This window comes from Fusarium keratoplasticum, chromosome 9 (genome assembly GCF_025433545.1).
Source record: "Fusarium keratoplasticum isolate Fu6.1 chromosome 9, whole genome shotgun sequence".
Taxonomy (NCBI): domain Eukaryota; kingdom Fungi; phylum Ascomycota; class Sordariomycetes; order Hypocreales; family Nectriaceae; genus Fusarium; species Fusarium keratoplasticum.
The window spans coordinates 221,301-237,404 of record NC_070537.1 but is presented as its reverse complement, the minus strand read 5'-3'; the positions used below and the strand labels follow the sequence as shown (position 1 = coordinate 237,404).

Sequence of the window (16,104 nt, the reverse complement as noted above, 5' to 3'; positions counted from 1 at the left end):
CGATCAATAAATGTCATCCAGTTGGCCATTGAAGAACACCAAAGCCATCAAGTGACTTATCCATCATCTAATTCCACACGGTGTTGGAAGATAATTGCATGAAGACTACTGTGTCTCGAGTCTGGTTCCATCGAGTGTCTTCACTCGTTTCCCATCTACATATGTCCCGTCGACAAGATACGGCCTCGGCTGTCCATTGACAGGAAGCTCAGCCAAGAACCTCCACCGCAGCAGTTGCTTCCATCCAGCTTGATGCCAGTGATTGAGGTTGCCATTCGGGAAGAGCGGGAGAGCGACCACAATGGATGGGTCATGGGCAATCAAGACCAAGACCTTGTCGTCTGTGTCAAGCGACATGAGAGCGTTCACACTCTTGTGTGCTTCCGGTGGATCGACATACCACGAGTCGGCACGGCTGCAGGGCTGATAGTATGGCGTCGAACTCGCCCTGTCGGGGTTCGGATGGCACGAGAGATATTGTGCGCACGATACAAGTTCAGGAGCTGAAGGCGGTAGTGCAACCTCCTCCCTCTTGAGCTGCGCCGGCATACGGGTGTGCTCATTTGGCCTGAAGGCACCACCAAAATGACAAATGTCCCCTCCAAGGAAAACAAACGTGTCGCGAGTGGTTCTGACGAGGGCAGAAAGATGACCGACTGCGTGTCCTGGAGTGTTGAGGAGAAACAAGCTGCCGTCGCCGAAATAGTCTATGGCTTCATACCCAGCAACCTTGGAGTGCCCGTCAAAGTCAACTTCTCGGACCGTTCGCCCTTGAAAGGCAGACTCGTGCACAGGTGAGTTGGGGTTCTTTGGGTATCCAGGAAGGAAGTGTTTGCGGAACCCGGGGCCAACAATGAGGTCCATGGTCTTTGGGAACGTGCTGGGGTCACCCATGTGGTCGTAGTGGTGATGACTGATGATTGCCGCCTCGATTTGTTCCAGGTTAATGCCACCTTGTTGCAAGATGTCAGCGAGGCTGTCGTCAACCCTGATTCCAGGAACCCTCTCATCGATGGTCTTGGAGATAGGTTCAGGGAGATTCCAAAAGTCCTTCCGGCAGCCCAAGTCGAATAGCAACTGCTTCCTTGTAGTGTCGTGCGTGATCAAGAAGGAGAAGGTAGGAAAGTTCATCAGCTCATGTCCCGGTATGGTTGGCTCAACCAGGGTGTCGGCTGGCACGGTCAGGGAACAGGTGGTGTCAATGATTGACAAGGTGCAAGTGGCTCCATTCCCAGGCAGACCAGTCATCTTGAGTAGTACTTCACGACAGTGGCGTAGAATGGGTTGGTAGCTCGGGTGATTATAACACAGATCGTCTGGAGCAGATCAAGGAGAGGCACCATGGCCACTGCAGTGGCTCGTTTATATGTATCTATCAGGTCTGGAGTGGTCCCGGATTTAAATTCCGATCCCTCTCTTTCCGGCAGAGTATGGTGGGGGCGTACAGCACCATTGAGGCAAGCTCCAACATCTAAGAGCGGCTTCATTTGGAGGTGTCCTCAAGGTTCACAAACACCGCGCGATGGCTCATTCATCTACGGACCCAACCCCATTTCCTGAGCAAAGAATAGTGACCGGTCGTTCTGGATCCATCCAGTAAAATCCGGAACCTGCGGCGACGCGCAACCCACGGCGCTCTGTTCCATCTCGGATGAGGGCTGTTCCACAGGAGTAGCCCCAACACTGCCACCGACTTGGACTCCATGCGAGAATACAATGGGCATAAAGCATCCGGTTCTACTTATCAGGGCCTGTATTCTGGCAGGAAAGTCCTTCTCCACGGGCAGTCGGTCCTGGCCGAGGCTCAAGTCGAGGGTCAAGGCCAACTTGAGATAGTGTGTTGGATTCTGTGTCATGACATCATCCGCCTCGGGACTTTGGCCATTCACGGTTTGTCTGGATGATGCAGCCGGTTCAAGGTATGTGCACTCCATGAAATACCTGATGGCTCTTGTGATCCAATCTGCTTCCTCGTGCCTCGGGCGGTACTCTCGTATGGCCTTGATGAGGATGTTGAGGCAGTTCTGTCTCCCAACCCCCCTAGTCTCATCAGCTGATCTACAAGGACTTGTTACAGATAACTTTGCATCTAGTAGATGAAGGGCCAGTGGCAGTGCTATACAGCTCACGACACTACTAGGTAGGTAGTGTGCCAGCTGAAGCTTCAGAAGCTGACCAAGTCTCTGCGTCATGTCCGTTGTTGCATCCCAGAGCTCCACGCGTATTCTTTCGATTGTCGTTGATGGAAACCGGGCACTGCCACAGGGGAAAATGGTATTGGTAGCCGCGTCCAACAGCAACTCACTGTTACAGAGCGTGATTCGACTAGAGCTGTTGGGTCAATCAGCAAATGCATCGACAATCAGAGACCTGGCAAGGGTAGTCTTACTGATAATAAATCCAGACAAGATGGGCAAACATCAAGATGGAGCTTGTCGGTTCGCCGCCTTGGTGACGGCCAGGCTGTGTGCTTGCTAGCACCGGTGAGGAGGCCACGGCCTTGAGGGACCACGTTTCGAGATCCTTCTTGCACTCCCAAATCTGCATTGTCTTTCTAGATGAGCCGTGGGACTCGGACCCTGTCAAGTCTCTGACCGAATATGCCACTGTCAAAATGTTTGATAGGCACAGGCACAGCTCTGTCATTAAGAGCATGATGGTGATGAGGGACTGTTTTGAATCAGCGTCGTAAACTCGAGAACGCTGGATCTCATCAGAGAATTCGTCGTGAGACATGGCGTAGCTCGTATGGTTAATTTGGACCTTTCGACGGAGACAAAGAGACAAGACCCGATCGCGGATGATGCAGGACAACCAGATTCGACGTAGAGTGTTGTTGCGCTTTCCCTGCTGGGGCGAGGCGGAATCAAGGCTGTTGGCACACCTGTCTGCATTCAATGCCTTTGCATGCTGGATGGCACGACTGAGCCAAGTGCTATTCGCTCTTTGCTCACCATCGCCGAGCGAAGGGCATCGGTGGGTTAATAACAGTGCAGCCTGCGCCATCAGGACATGATCCGAGGGGTCCTGCGCAGAGTATAGAAGCTGCTCAGATGCATTAGCCCAGAATATCGTCAAGTCTGAGAACCGTAGTGTTGGAATACCTTTGCTTGCTTGTAGAAGGAAGCCTTTGCCTGGCGAATCGTCTCGAAGCCCAATCCTTTGACGTCCTCTTCAGCGACAAACTTGGCACAAGATTAGCGTACGGTTTGGTCTTAGTATAGATCCCTAATCGAAAGCCTACCGGACACGCAGCAAAGAGCATTGCCTGGAGCAGAAGAATACTGGGTTGACGAGTCTTTGAAGTCGTCTGTATTTCTGGAAAGTGTAGATCCCAAAAGTCGCCCTCATTTAAGACTGGAAGCATCGGATGAACATAGAGAAAGTAATGATGCATGAATGTTTTGAGGACGGGTGCTGACGGAATCCTGTAGCACCCCTGGGACTCAAGGGCGAAATCATAACGGGATGGTATTTCGGCGGCTCCGATTTCTTCCCAGCATCCGGCTGTGATGGCCAGGGGCGCTGCAATCTCACCAGAGACTTTGGGTGCTTCTTCATCAATGGCAGTTCCGAAAGATGTCCGGCGATCGCTTTCAGCACTGGTTTGGTCGTATGAAAGCTGTGTAGAGAGGTCGTTTGAATGGATTGGTGAGTTATGGAATAAATCTGCCTCTGCTTGGGCGACTGGGTAGACCTCCTCGATGATGGAAGATGCGGGAAGGCTAGTAGCCTCCCCAGCAGAGGAAGTATTAATGGGGGGTGTTGGAGGTGAGAATTCCAAGATCTCAAGAGACAGAGAATCATCGAGACGTTTGTGCAAGTCCGGTAAATGTTGTTGGAATGAGAAATCGCCTGGTATCCTAGATAAAGATGATTAGCGTTTCTCGTGACAACAGCACAATGGGTCTACATACGGCGCAAAGAATCGAGGCACTACAATGCATTCGTGGGCATTATACCGGCAGTTACTGCATGGCTGAGAGGTGCGGGTTACATCACAGCGAACCTTGCGCTTTCGGCATTTCAAGCAAGCCCTCGCGGCTCTCCTTCTCGATATCCTCTCCATCGAGGTGCGGCGCAGTGTAGAGGTGCTCATTGGGCCAACCGTGAGTCGATTGCATGCGTTATCGACCCGAGGTAAGCGTTGCTCGGCTCCGTGTTAAGTATATCCTTCTGCCCCTTGCTCCACATTCCCCCATCCTCGGAAGTTTGTGGCGCGGGATCCATTTCCACGGCTTTGACAGCTTGTGTGGAGCTGGGCTAGGCAGACTGACCTCGATTATGACGAGCTGCAATGGAATGTACGTGATTCAAGGGCATGTTTGACTCATGACTTGATCGCTTCCTCATCTTCATCATCAACGGGCACATGCCTTACATTGTACTCCTTTTGCTTGGTTCAAGTGCTTAGATTGCCCGAGAACACGAAGAGGCGACAGGCTCAAGACGATGTCGATATTTTCCATTCAAGTTCTTGGTACCTATCCTAACATGGTGGACTTGCAGTTCGAATTACATGTCATAAAACCCAATCTGTCCTATCCCGCATTGGAACTGAATCATGACCAGATCCGTAAAAGTGCATTACGCCGTGTTTGAGGGTTCGACACTCGGCTCGTCTGGAATAACCTGCATTTCTGCCTGAGCTTCAGGCAACGCATCTTGTGTTGGTATATGGGTCCCTTCGAGCAGCTGATTGTTGAACCAGTCGATCGGCGGCATCATTTCGTTCACGTCAAAGCCAGCGTCGCCCGAGAAGGGCCACATATCCTGGCATTGTGCATCGAGATTGGGTCTGCCAATGTTCACGTCTTCGAGACCCAAAACGCCTTCATCGGTAAAGAGAGGAGGCATGTTGAAATTGGGTGCCTGGAACCTGTCGTTGTCTATGATCGAGGTTCGATGTCTTCGCCTGGGCCGATCATCTCCGTCAAGCTCCTCCGAGTTGCCAGACATGCTGAAGCTTGGACGCTTTGTCCCAGTCTTCTGACCTCCTCGGGGTCCAGCAGCCCTTTGCCATTCACTCTTTACAAGGATGACGACCTCTAACGCCCGTGTTGCGTTCCCAAAGCACCGGCCAATCTCCCCCAGTGAGTGGCAGCAAAGCTGCAGGTCGCTCAGAGAATGGCGGGACTCTGCATAGCTACGCGTGCAGACATCGTAAATAAAAGTGAGAGACGCGGTGAGAATTATGTGAACGATCTGTACGTTCCCATGCCGGAGCGAGTGTTGTTGCTGATAGCATCGGAGAATCTCAGCTACCTGGTGGGCTGCTGCGACGCAGTCACTCGGAACGCTTTGCATTGCTGATCGGCTCTCTGGCGTACTCCGTGGTGTCATCTGAGATACCAGCTGGCATGAGAGATATGGCCGATATAGAAAGATGAGGGTGGCATAATATTGCATACTGGTGTCCATCAGCCCAGAAGAACCCAAAGAGACAAGTCGTGCAAGGGCATGGTAACTCACTGTAGTTGAAGAATGGCAGGATGATAGATTCTGCTTGACCCCATGTCACTGATACCCAGCAGCGGAGATAAGCCTGCATGCCATTCCATCATTTCTTGCTTGGTCTTGATGAGAAAATCGACGAGTGCGCTCAGCTCCATGGTTTCTCCAGCATACCTGACGTCGGTCGAGTCAGTACCTTTCCTACCCACATTCCAGGTTTCACAATGACGTTACAGTGTAGTGTTTATCTGCCGCATGAAACCACAAAGTGTGGCATTGGCAGCGGTACAGGCGCGAACCGGGAAGAGCACGCCGGACTCGAGCCCACGAGGTTGCCAAGCAGTGCTTGGATAGGACTTCCATATTTTGCAATCCTTGTCTTCCAGCTCGGCCTCTGGCTTGGGGATAGTTATGTTTTGAATCCCCAACCCCCAGGGGCGGCCGGCATAGAGATTCCACATGCTGCCGATAAACCAGGTTAGCAAGGATTTGCTTGGGCTTCACAGATCTTACTGTTCATGAATAAAGACTCCCCAGAAGGCTGTCTGTCGTATCTCCATGTCACGGGGTGTGAGGAGCCCGTCACGGATGTGCTTGGTCATGTCCAAATGAAGCCCCAAGTCGGCACTCAGCCGAGTTGCCATGCCTGGAACGTATATGGTTAGTCTCATTCGACTATAAAATATACTTCTTGTTTCACCAACCACTGTAGAGCCAGCCGCGAGCATCTCGGGTGGATGCTGCTTCTGTGGCACTCATAATGACCAGCGCCTGTACGGTGGCAACTGTAGGGCTGTCCATTTCAACATCCAAGAGCGCCTTGGCACGGGCAGAGAAGAACTCGGAGGCTGGCTCCGGAAGGTAGAGGTTTTCTCCGGCTGCTAAGCTGGCGCCCATGGCACAACTTAATGGGTCAGCGTTCTGCTAGATGAATAGTGTGCTAGGCCAGTCACTTACATGGCGTTGTTGAGAGTTTCGGAATAGTATGGGCTCCCTGTGTCTTGTAACAGACAACGTCGCTTTTCAGCGAAAAACGTCTCTTGGTCGACAACGTGGATGGCCGGGTCTTCCCAAGCGAAATAGAGCATCGCGAGGTGGGTTTCAAGGGCCAAAGGCACTTCCTGATCTAACCCTAATCTCCGCAGCACACCAATGCCTTCAGTCGCCACGGAGCGGAATGACGGACTGGAGAGTGATCGAAGCCCATCTGCATGCACATGCAGATTCGACGTTGGTCCGTAGTACCGGAGTTGCCCATCCTCAACAAGTCTCAGCGCGCCCATGCGTGCAGACAGGATACCCGTTATGCTATTGTCGTCGTCTCCAGAATCTTGTACATTGGTATGGAGAGAGCTCGGATACGGCGCGGGCTGAGAATCTGGTGTATCAACCAGCACGAAGTGGTCGCTTGGGTTCGAGATACTGGGGGGCGGTGCTGGGTCCATTCTAACTTCGCGCGAGGCATCCGGATCCTTTATCGGGTCGTAGGATCCAGTCTTGATAATGCTCGGCGACGATGCGCACTCGAGTGCCAACGAAGGAGTCTTGGGGTCTGACGGTTGACGCTCATCGTGGCCTTTGCGGTTGCCACTCTGGATTTGGTTTGCACTGGCACACGGCTGTGCTTCTGACGTACAAGATGTGTGTTTGGGGGAGGTGGCTGATCCAGGTGCTGAGGTTGGTGTTGGCTGGGGCTGTTCGATATTGTGCTCTCGCAGCACACCTTCGAGTTGACCGATGCGTTCTTCGAGATTCACGATTGTCTTTTTGGTTGATAATCTGCGATTTGGGGTAGAGAGTGTTAGCATCCAGCAGGAGATGGTAATGGAAAAGGCTCTGCCACACGCACCTTCGCATGTCACCATCAACATTGTAGAAGCACTCGAGATTCGAGGTTACGCAGTTGGAACAAACATGGTTCCCGTCGCACTGCAACACGGTCGGTCAGGTCAAGAAGTGCAGGATTGGCAAAGCAATGCAAACCATGCTTACCTTGACCTTTCTCCGCCTGCAGTTGAGACATGCACTCTTGACGTACTTTGATCCGGCCATTTTTGACAGACAAGATTGCTTGACCATGATACAAGAATAGGCAGACCTGCGGAGTCATGGAGCTAGATGAAAAATCTCATCAATTTCAAGGTACCCCAGGTTTCCAACCCCTGACATAATGGGGCTAGTCTGGCTTTTCTGGGGAAGCAAGATGCGGGGGTGGACATGACATGTGCCACTTGTTGGTCCCCAGAGCATGACAAACGACATGCCCATGCATTTTTAACTGACCTACAGTACAGTAGAACCACTAGAGGCTCACGATTTTCGGAGGAATCTTGTCCTAGTATGGACTAGGCAGGAAGGGCATAAGAGAGCACGCAGACAATCATCCGGGTACGGTAGAGTAAAGTCAGAGCGATGAATACAAGCCTCAGAACAATGCGGTGCCTTGCAATCGATGATTTGTGTTGACAGTAGTAGACTCGAGGTAAACGGCATTGAAACAATTACGCAGTCCATCTCGGTGGAAATCTTGCCGGCGGCTAAGTCCAACCTTTGGGCCGAGGGTGAAACAAGTTACGTGTCCGAAGGCCTTGGTCTCGGAATCTAAACCCGTGGAATCAACCTCCACACCCGCAAACGGAGACGGCCGAGTCCATTTCGCTGTCTTGTGCTACTACAGTCTTCGCTCAGTACCTCATCCTACGCCTCGCTCGGCAAGCACAAGCAAAGAGATGGGAACTATTTATCTACAGTGGTCTTCAACAGGACACCGTTGGATATTGGCCTGAAGCAGCAAACTTGAACCATTCAAACACCGTTCCTATACCAAGGCAGGACAAGACCGAACATGTCTACGCCCAACATCATCATCATTGGCGGCGGTGCTGCCGCCATCTCCATGGCGCACACCCTCAAAGAGAAACTTGGCTTCAGAAACTTCGAGGCATGTCTTGTCCCGTCTCCATCCTGCCCCACGCCACTAACGTACCTTACATACAGATCTACGAGAAGCGAGAAGGCCTTGGAGGTACTTGGAGAGTCAATACTTACCCAGGATGGTTCGTTTGCCCGGACCTACGCAAGCTATTGAAGATGTTGACTCTATTTGCGCAGCGGCTCCGATGTCCCCATACATCTTTATTCTTTCAGCTTCAATCTAAATCCTGACTGGACTCAAGCACTGGCAGACCAAGAGGAGATTCTCAGATGTACGAACCTTGCAACACCCCCTGCCGTCTATCCATCTCTCGTCAATGGCAGATGAGTAGTTAACATCAACATAGATATGGAGAACACAGTGGACAAGTTCCAGCTACGCAGCCACTTTCGCTTCAACACCGAGTGTACCGGTGCTGAGTGGGTAGACGGGGCATGGCACGTCCACTTTGTCAACCCAGTCACTCGAGAAAAGTTCACCAAGCGATGCACCATTCTCCTCTCAGCAGTTGGCGGCTTCTCGATCCCTCGACCGGCTCGATTTCCTGGCATGAACAAGTACAAAGGCAGAGTATTCCACACAGCCGAGTGGGATCACACCTTTGACTGGACAAACAAAGCCGTGGCTGTAATCGGGAATGGCTGTAGCGCTGCCCAGGTGGTGCCCTCGATCGCACCGGGGGTCAAACGGCTCGTTCAATACGCCCGCAGCCCCCAGTGGTACCATCCTCGACCTAACAGGGGGTTCTCTGCCTTTGACAAGTTCTGCTTCCGCTATTTGCCATTCTGGCAGAGGTACCACAGGCTTGATCTCTTTCTCAAGACCGACAGTCTCGCCTCAGTGTACGGGTCCGACGAAAGGCAGATCAAGAAGCGTCTTGCTGTTGAGGCAGAGGCAAGAAGTTACATCCGCAGAGAAGCGCCTCGGAAATACCATGACTTTATATTTCCCGACTTCCCTCTGGGCTGCAAAAGACGAATCTATGATCCCGGCTATCTGGCGTCTCTGCATCGTGACAATGTTGAACTGCTCCCAGAGGGCATACAAGAGTTCACTGAAAACGGCCTTGTCAGTGAGACGGGCAAGGCGGAAGACTTTGACGCAGTCATTCTGGCAACCGGCTTTGACGTTCAGTCTTTTCTTGCCCCGATGACGATCACTGGCAAGACTGGCGAGGAGCTCCAGGAGCAATGGTCTAGACGACGCGGTGCTCAAGCATACATGGGAACATTCGTGCACAACATGCCAAACCTTGCTATCTTGTGAGTTCAAATACCTTCTATGCCATTTAACTTGTCACCACAGGCTACAAATTTGCTAACTTGCGCAAGATTTGGACCAAACACGTTTCCCGCCTTCAACTCTGTCATCTATGCCATCGAAGTGCAGGTGGCTTACATCACGTCTGTGCTTGTGAAGCCAGTTATTGACGGATACGCCGACGTGATTGAAGTGAAGCAAGATGCTGAAGAGAGCTTTATCCAGGACCTGGATAAGAAGCTTGGCGAGACTGTCTTCTCCGCGGGATGCAGCAACTGGTACATCAACAAGGCTGGTCGCAACTCGGCTGCATGGCCTGGTCTTGCCGTGACCTTCTGGCAAGCCACCTTCTTCCCCAAGTGGAATCATTTTCTCATGACAGGAGGATCTCCATTTTGGATCATTCGAAGGACATGGAGGAACTTGAAGAGTATCTCATCACGGACATGGCTGGCCCTCATCGCCAGCATCGGGTTGGCAGTGTTTTGGAGTGGTTTAACAACCCCAGATCCTCTTGAGGATCTTGTCCGCCTGTTGAATAGAGGATAGGGCATTAGGCCGCAATGGGAGAGTTCACATCTGACATTAAATCGTTGCTTGGTCTAGGTATATAAAACAGGACTCGAATACAATTCATGCCAAGTTACGTGGTTGCCAGACTCTTGTTCAGAATTACATGTTCAACTAGGCGGTGACGAGATCCAATCTCTCGATATAATAGTTGTGGTCAAAGTGACCTTGTACTTGACAACCTGGCTTGGGTGCCTGGCTTTTATCTTCCCCACCTTACCATCATCTCAATGTTCTCAGTGTTGCTCATGTGGAATGTATTTTTACAGATCATGATGGAATACGACAGTGCAACCGAACGTGTCTATGAGAGGAGAACAACTAACCTTGGGAAAGCACATGTTCTCCATCCATACTCGCATACTTGCTACGAAAAGAACGCAGGCAGTCGTTCAGAATCCTCAAAGTCTGCCTCCGCACTGAACCGGTCCCATCCATCCAACACGGCAAGAGTCTCCAAACATTTCCGTCTCATGACATCCACCGCTTCTGCCCCAAGAGGGATGCGCAACGGCAGGTTCAAGACTTGGGTGGCAGTGAGATTCTCCACCCTTGCTATATCAACCATCTTTTCCGCAGCTCGAAAAGGGTCTCCGGGCTGGTTATCATGAGAAGTCATCAAGTGATGTGCAAAGTCATTCTTTACCCTGGCGTAGTCGGCGATGCCTTGGTGCGAGTTCATCTTTGCAATTTCGCTCTGTTCTCCCAGGATACCAGTACGAAAACGGCCCAGGACAAAAATGTGCACACGAATACCAAGATCTGAGACTTCTCTAGATAAAGATTCGACAGCGCCTGCGTTGGAAAAAAGTCAGTGGGTATGAACAGATGGGTGAAGCTGTTGATGCGAGAACTTGCCTTCCAGCGCGCACTTGGAGGAAGCATAGAGCCCGCCTGAAGCGGCACTATGCCAGGCCGCAATGCTTCCCATAAACATGATGATTCCTGACTTTTGCGAGCGCATAAACGGAAGGACAGCTCGGGTCATGTTCAGGGCCCCGAAAAAGTTGGTGTCGAACTCCTTCTTCATATCGTTGGCACTGAAATGACTGTGAGATATTGAAACAGTAATTCCGTTTAGGAGCCTACCTGAGTTCTTCCCAGACGCCCGAAATCACGCATCCTGCATTATTTACCAGAACGTCTATTCTTCCAAAAAATGATTGAGCCTCCTGGACTTTGGCGGCAAGCTCAGTCTGATCTGCCGTGACATCAAGAGAGAGCACTCTGACATTATCGTCATTTTCCAAATCTTTCAGGGTAGAGACCTGTCGAGCTGTGGCAATAATCTTGTCGCCTCGTGCCAGAACGGCTGGGACCAGGCATCTACCAAGACCAGTGGAACACCCTGTTACAAGCCAGACCTTGGAGGTTTTGGTTGAGGCGATTTCAGCAGTGGATGTCATGGCGCGAGCTTGTTTGCTATCCGTTAATGCGAAAATTGATGTACTTGAGAATAGATTCCTGGTGATGCAAGCTCCAGCGACGTTAAACAGGCCCCGTGATATTCCTGTTCAGCAAACGTATCAACTACAACACGCGTCAAGTAGCCCGCTTCACGACGCGACTCCATGACGTTATGGTACCGGGTAAGTTTAGCACCCTTGCTTGATGCGGATGGTCTGACATGACTCATGGCACACCCACTTCTGGCAAACATGTTCCATCCATTGTGGAGCCTGGCACATTACTCAGTTCCAGGCTTCGCTTGACCATGTTGCTAAACCCATGTGACAAAGGAACCAGTGTAAACAATGTAGATATCAAGTCGAAAAGTAGGATATCTACCACCGTTTTGCGAGCCCCCTTTACATTCCTTGACTCTGAGATTGTAGATGACAATCAAGTATCTATAACATAGCCGTTCCAAAGACGCTGCCTGATCACCTTTAAGAACAACCACCATGGAGCTCGAACCCCATTTGACCCAATTGTTTATCAACAACCAGGTGAGAATCCTATCATTATGTCCTGTCGAGTGCAAACTGACGACTCAAGTATGTCGATAGTAGTAGCCAGAAATAGTTAGTACCCTCAACCCCTTCCAGTTACCGCGCCATGTTGCTGACAGGCCACAAGCGTGTCTGTATACAATCCAGCCACCGGAGATTTGGTCAGCGATCGAATCCCAGTCGCAGGCGACAAGGATGTTGACGAGGCCGTCGCCTACGCCAACGAGGCATTCAAGCCAGATTCGACTTGGCGACGAATGACACATACCCAGAGGACGGAAATTCTCCTCAAGTTTGCCGATCTGCTCGAAGCCAACCAAGAGCGTCTTGCCTATCTTACACGACTTACCCTGGGAGCCCCGTTTCTTCCCTTTGGAAAGTCCGAGATTGGCACCGCTATTGGTTGCTTCCGTTGTGAGTTTTGTTCAAATCTTGGAGACATGGTGCTTAGAAACTGACAAGACAAGATTACGCCGGATGGGTCGATAAACATGCTGGTCAGAGTTTTCCCGCTGATGACGGTTTCTACAAGATAGTCCGCAATGAGCCACTTGGCGTTGTGGCAGGGTAAGACTTGATCACCGACCGTTCTTGTTTTGGCTGTTAACTAATGTCTCGGCAGCATTATCCCATGGAACGGACCACTGGCCTCTGTCGGACTCAAGGCCGCCCCGGCACTCGCCACCGGAAATGTTTTCATCTTGAAACCCAGCGAGAAGACACCTTTGATGGCTGCAGAGCTTGGGAAGCTGGTACTCGAGGCTGGCTTCCCTCCTGGCGTCTTCCAGGTCCTGACTGGAGATGGCTCGACAGGCGCTGCTCTCGCATCCCACATGCGCGTTGCCAAGGTCAGCTTCACGGGCAGTATCCAGACAGGAAAGACGGTGCAAGTTTTGGCAGCCAAAAGCAACCTGAAGAGAGTCACGTTGGAGCTTGGAGGTAAAAGCCCTGCCGTGGTATTCAACGATGCCAATCTCGAAAATGCTGTCAACTGGTGAGAAGAGCTATTCCTGTCCAAGTCGTCGTTGCTAAGGATTCAAGGGCCGTCAATGCACTCGTAAGCAACTCGGGTCAGATCTGTTTCGCAGCAACAAGAGTGTACGTGCAGTCAGGGATCTACGACAGATTTATTGAAGCCTACCTTGAAGGCCTCAAGACGAAACGACAAGTCATTGGTGACCCGGAAGCGGCCGAGACGCAGATTGGGCCGGTTGTGGACAAGGCCCAGCACGATCGTATCATGGGCATCATCTCATCTGCCATAGAGAAAAAGGACGGACAAGTGTTGATCGGAGGGCAAAAGTTGGGTGACAAGGTGAGTGCATTGATATGGGCCTGACCAACCAGGGCCTAACCGATACAGGGTTACTTTATTGAACCGACCGTCTTCGCCGACACCAAAGATACATCCTTCATCTACAAAGATGAGATCTTTGGACCGGTAGCCGTCATCAACAGGTTTGAAACGGAAGAAGAAATAGTTGAACGTGCCAACGACAGCAAGTATGGACTCATGGCTGGCGTATTCACCCAAGACATCACCCGGGCGCTTCGGCTTAGCTCGCTCATCGACTCTGGAGTTGTCGGGATCAACTGCATCAGCACCATTTCGTTTTCGTGCCCTTTTGGTGGAACAAAGGAAAGCGGCCTTGGCCGGGAGAATGGAGAGCATGCGTTGAGAGCGTACACTGAGCCCAAGACCATTCTGATTAACATGGCGTGTTGAGGGGAGATTTAGGCAAGAACTTGCGATGCAGAGTATCAACAGATGATAGATTTTGATGCGGTCACTTCTCAGGAAAAGAGTTTGTGCAGTGTGAGTGGCGTCGAGGCTGCCAAGCCCACACTGGTCGTCCAGACCAGGAGCCACTTTGTCTAGTCAGCCACTAGCGTCGTCTACGCATCTGGTACATGACTAATGATCACATCCTCCCAACGTGCTTCCTCCTTTCGCCTCACTCTCCTCCGTCAAACATCCATGCTGGTGATCCACAGCACAATATTGCCCTCATCTGATCCTTGGTTATCCCATCCTGCTCATCGAACTACCCCGCATTACCCCGTGGGGGATCCCGCACTCGTCACCTCGGTAGCCGGTTTGGCTGGCAGTTCAACGCCTGGCTCCGTACCCCCATCTCCGACCTTGATTGATACAGAGCTCGCATCATCTACTTGGCTCACCGTCCATTCGTCCATCTGTATTCACCCGCGAGTCTGCTACACAATCATGACCGGGGCTCAGTCTCAAGCTACGACCAGAGCAGCCTCCTCCCGGAAGCGCTCCAGGGCCGTGTCGAATCTCACAGAGGAGCAGATCCAGCACAAACGCAACGTCGATCGTAGGGCACAGCGCGCATTTCGTCAACGGAATAAGGAATGCATCACCAACCTTGAGCTTCAGTTCTCTCAACTCCAGGGGACGTGCGCCGACCTGCGCGAAAGCTGCAGCCAGAAAGACGCCCAAATTGACTCCATGCGTGACGAGAACCAATCCTTGATAACCTGCCTGGAAGCTATCTCGGAGCTTGTGACAAAAGCCCTGAGGCAGGCCGGCAAGACTCATGACCAAGACGCGCATGACCCAGATGTATCGCGGGGTGAGCTTAGCAGACCTATGAGAGTTATTTTGTAGCCAGCTGACTTATTTGGCAGACGAGAGCCAGGTCGGGGGCCAACAGACCACTACGGGGACCCCTTCTCGTCAGGAAGAACCCGATGTCGACTCCTTATCTGCAGGTCATCAAGGATCCCCGCAGATTCAACATGACACAGATGCTGGAGGATCCAACTCGGAGGAGCCCTTTGACGACCAGCTGGTGCAGAGCCACAGCTCACCGACACCCACGAATCATGTAGCCCCAGTACATGACCAAACCTATAACATTACGGATGCTATGGGTAATGAACATGCCATTTGTCATGTTTCCCCGGCAGCAAACGCAGCCTTCCTGTCACCCCCTGGAAGCCACCAGGCCCCCGACTCCCACATCCCCTACAGCGCCTCATCACAGTCAGGAACAGAAGCATCCCACGTGGTCCAGCATGAAACAACCGAAGACTACTCAGACTTTGGCGGCTCGATAGCCAATGTCGGTCATTACGCCCCGTCTAACGCCGTATTTGGAATTCTCCCTGCCCACATGCCATCCACATGCCCATTGGACCTCATACTTCTTGAATTTCTCAAGTCGAGAAGGGAAATGCTGTCGAATGGCCTGGACCTGGACTCGATCGTTGGTCCTCCAAGACCCTCGACACGTGCCCTCGTCAACCCTGAGCAGGTCGATTCGGTGCACCCTTTGAGTGGCATAATGTCCAGAGTGTTGTCGACGTTTCCTTCTGTACAATTGGCCGAAAAGCTGGCCTTCTTCTATTTGATGTGCCACACCATGAGGGTATGTATCATCCTCCATCTCGTCCATGAGTACGTGTAGCTGACAATTCAGTGGCAAATTCACCCTACTAAACAACACTACACTGATATGCCTTCGTGGCTGAGACCGACAGTGACACAAATCGCCGTGCCTCACGCTGCTTGGATTGACAACATACCGTGGTAAGCTTGGCCACCTCATGGGCACTTTGGATCAGAAGCTGACTCGTCAGGCCTGGTGTTCGCGATATCCTCATTGAGAACCAAGCCGAATATCCTTTCCAGCTGTTCTCAGATTACTATTCCCAAAATGTCAGTGTGAATTGGAAGTTTGATGGGTTAGACGCTGTGTCAGATCTGAATGGGGAGGGCACATTGCACTCCATCTTTGAAAGGCACATACGGGATCTGAGGAATTGGACAGTTAGCAAAGCATTCCAGGATCGATTCCCTTCGATGACTGGGGCAATTACCGATATTACCCAGTAGACAGAGTCAAAGCTGGTCTCTGCCATTGGCAATGAAATTTGTGGAATAATATTAATGACCAATACATCATA

The 16,104-nt window shown here is 51.5% G+C and overlaps 6 protein-coding genes across 6 annotated transcripts; 3 read left to right on the top strand and 3 right to left on the bottom strand.

Moving 5' to 3' along the window:
* Positions 1–105: 105 nt before the first annotated feature.
* NCS57_01095700 (Zn(2)-C6 fungal-type domain-containing protein) lies at positions 106–4,099 on the bottom strand (the record flags this gene model as incomplete). Its single annotated transcript, XM_053060682.1, has 7 exons — positions 106–1,172; positions 1,544–2,053; positions 2,306–2,331; positions 2,390–3,045; positions 3,105–3,185; positions 3,245–3,863; positions 3,918–4,099. The coding sequence occupies 7 exons, from the start codon at positions 4,097–4,099 to the stop codon at positions 106–108; spliced, it is 3,141 nt and encodes a 1,046-aa protein (XP_052909068.1).
* Positions 4,100–4,587: 488 nt separating this feature from the next.
* NCS57_01095600 (Zn(2)-C6 fungal-type domain-containing protein) lies at positions 4,588–7,506 on the bottom strand (the record flags this gene model as incomplete). The annotated part of the gene is made up of 8 exons (XM_053060681.1): positions 4,588–5,410; positions 5,473–5,628; positions 5,689–5,916; positions 5,968–6,100; positions 6,159–6,358; positions 6,412–7,233; positions 7,304–7,383; positions 7,447–7,506. 8 exons carry the CDS (start codon positions 7,504–7,506, stop codon positions 4,588–4,590), a joined length of 2,502 nt encoding a protein of 833 aa, XP_052909067.1.
* Positions 7,507–8,299: 793 nt separating this feature from the next.
* On the top strand, positions 8,300–10,198 carry NCS57_01095500 (uncharacterized protein; the record flags this gene model as incomplete). The annotated part of the gene is made up of 5 exons (XM_053060680.1): positions 8,300–8,404; positions 8,452–8,510; positions 8,566–8,660; positions 8,736–9,651; positions 9,721–10,198. 5 exons carry the CDS (start codon positions 8,300–8,302, stop codon positions 10,196–10,198), a joined length of 1,653 nt encoding a protein of 550 aa, XP_052909066.1.
* A 388-nt stretch (positions 10,199–10,586) lies between these two features.
* Positions 10,587–11,625, bottom strand: NCS57_01095400 (putative oxidoreductase yusZ; the record flags this gene model as incomplete). The annotated part of the gene is made up of 3 exons (XM_053060679.1): positions 10,587–11,014; positions 11,078–11,259; positions 11,309–11,625. The coding sequence occupies 3 exons, from the start codon at positions 11,623–11,625 to the stop codon at positions 10,587–10,589; spliced, it is 927 nt and encodes a 308-aa protein (XP_052909065.1).
* A 498-nt stretch (positions 11,626–12,123) lies between these two features.
* Positions 12,124–13,897, top strand: NCS57_01095300 (Aldedh domain-containing protein; the record flags this gene model as incomplete). Its single annotated transcript, XM_053060678.1, has 7 exons — positions 12,124–12,168; positions 12,218–12,243; positions 12,299–12,585; positions 12,639–12,738; positions 12,794–13,165; positions 13,213–13,486; positions 13,535–13,897. 7 exons carry the CDS (start codon positions 12,124–12,126, stop codon positions 13,895–13,897), a joined length of 1,467 nt encoding a protein of 488 aa, XP_052909064.1.
* A 252-nt stretch (positions 13,898–14,149) lies between these two features.
* On the top strand, positions 14,150–16,033 carry NCS57_01095200 (uncharacterized protein; the record flags this gene model as incomplete). Its single annotated transcript, XM_053060677.1, has 4 exons — positions 14,150–14,768; positions 14,824–15,566; positions 15,618–15,727; positions 15,778–16,033. 4 exons carry the CDS (start codon positions 14,150–14,152, stop codon positions 16,031–16,033), a joined length of 1,728 nt encoding a protein of 575 aa, XP_052909063.1.
* Between the last annotated feature and the right edge of the window lie 71 nt (positions 16,034–16,104).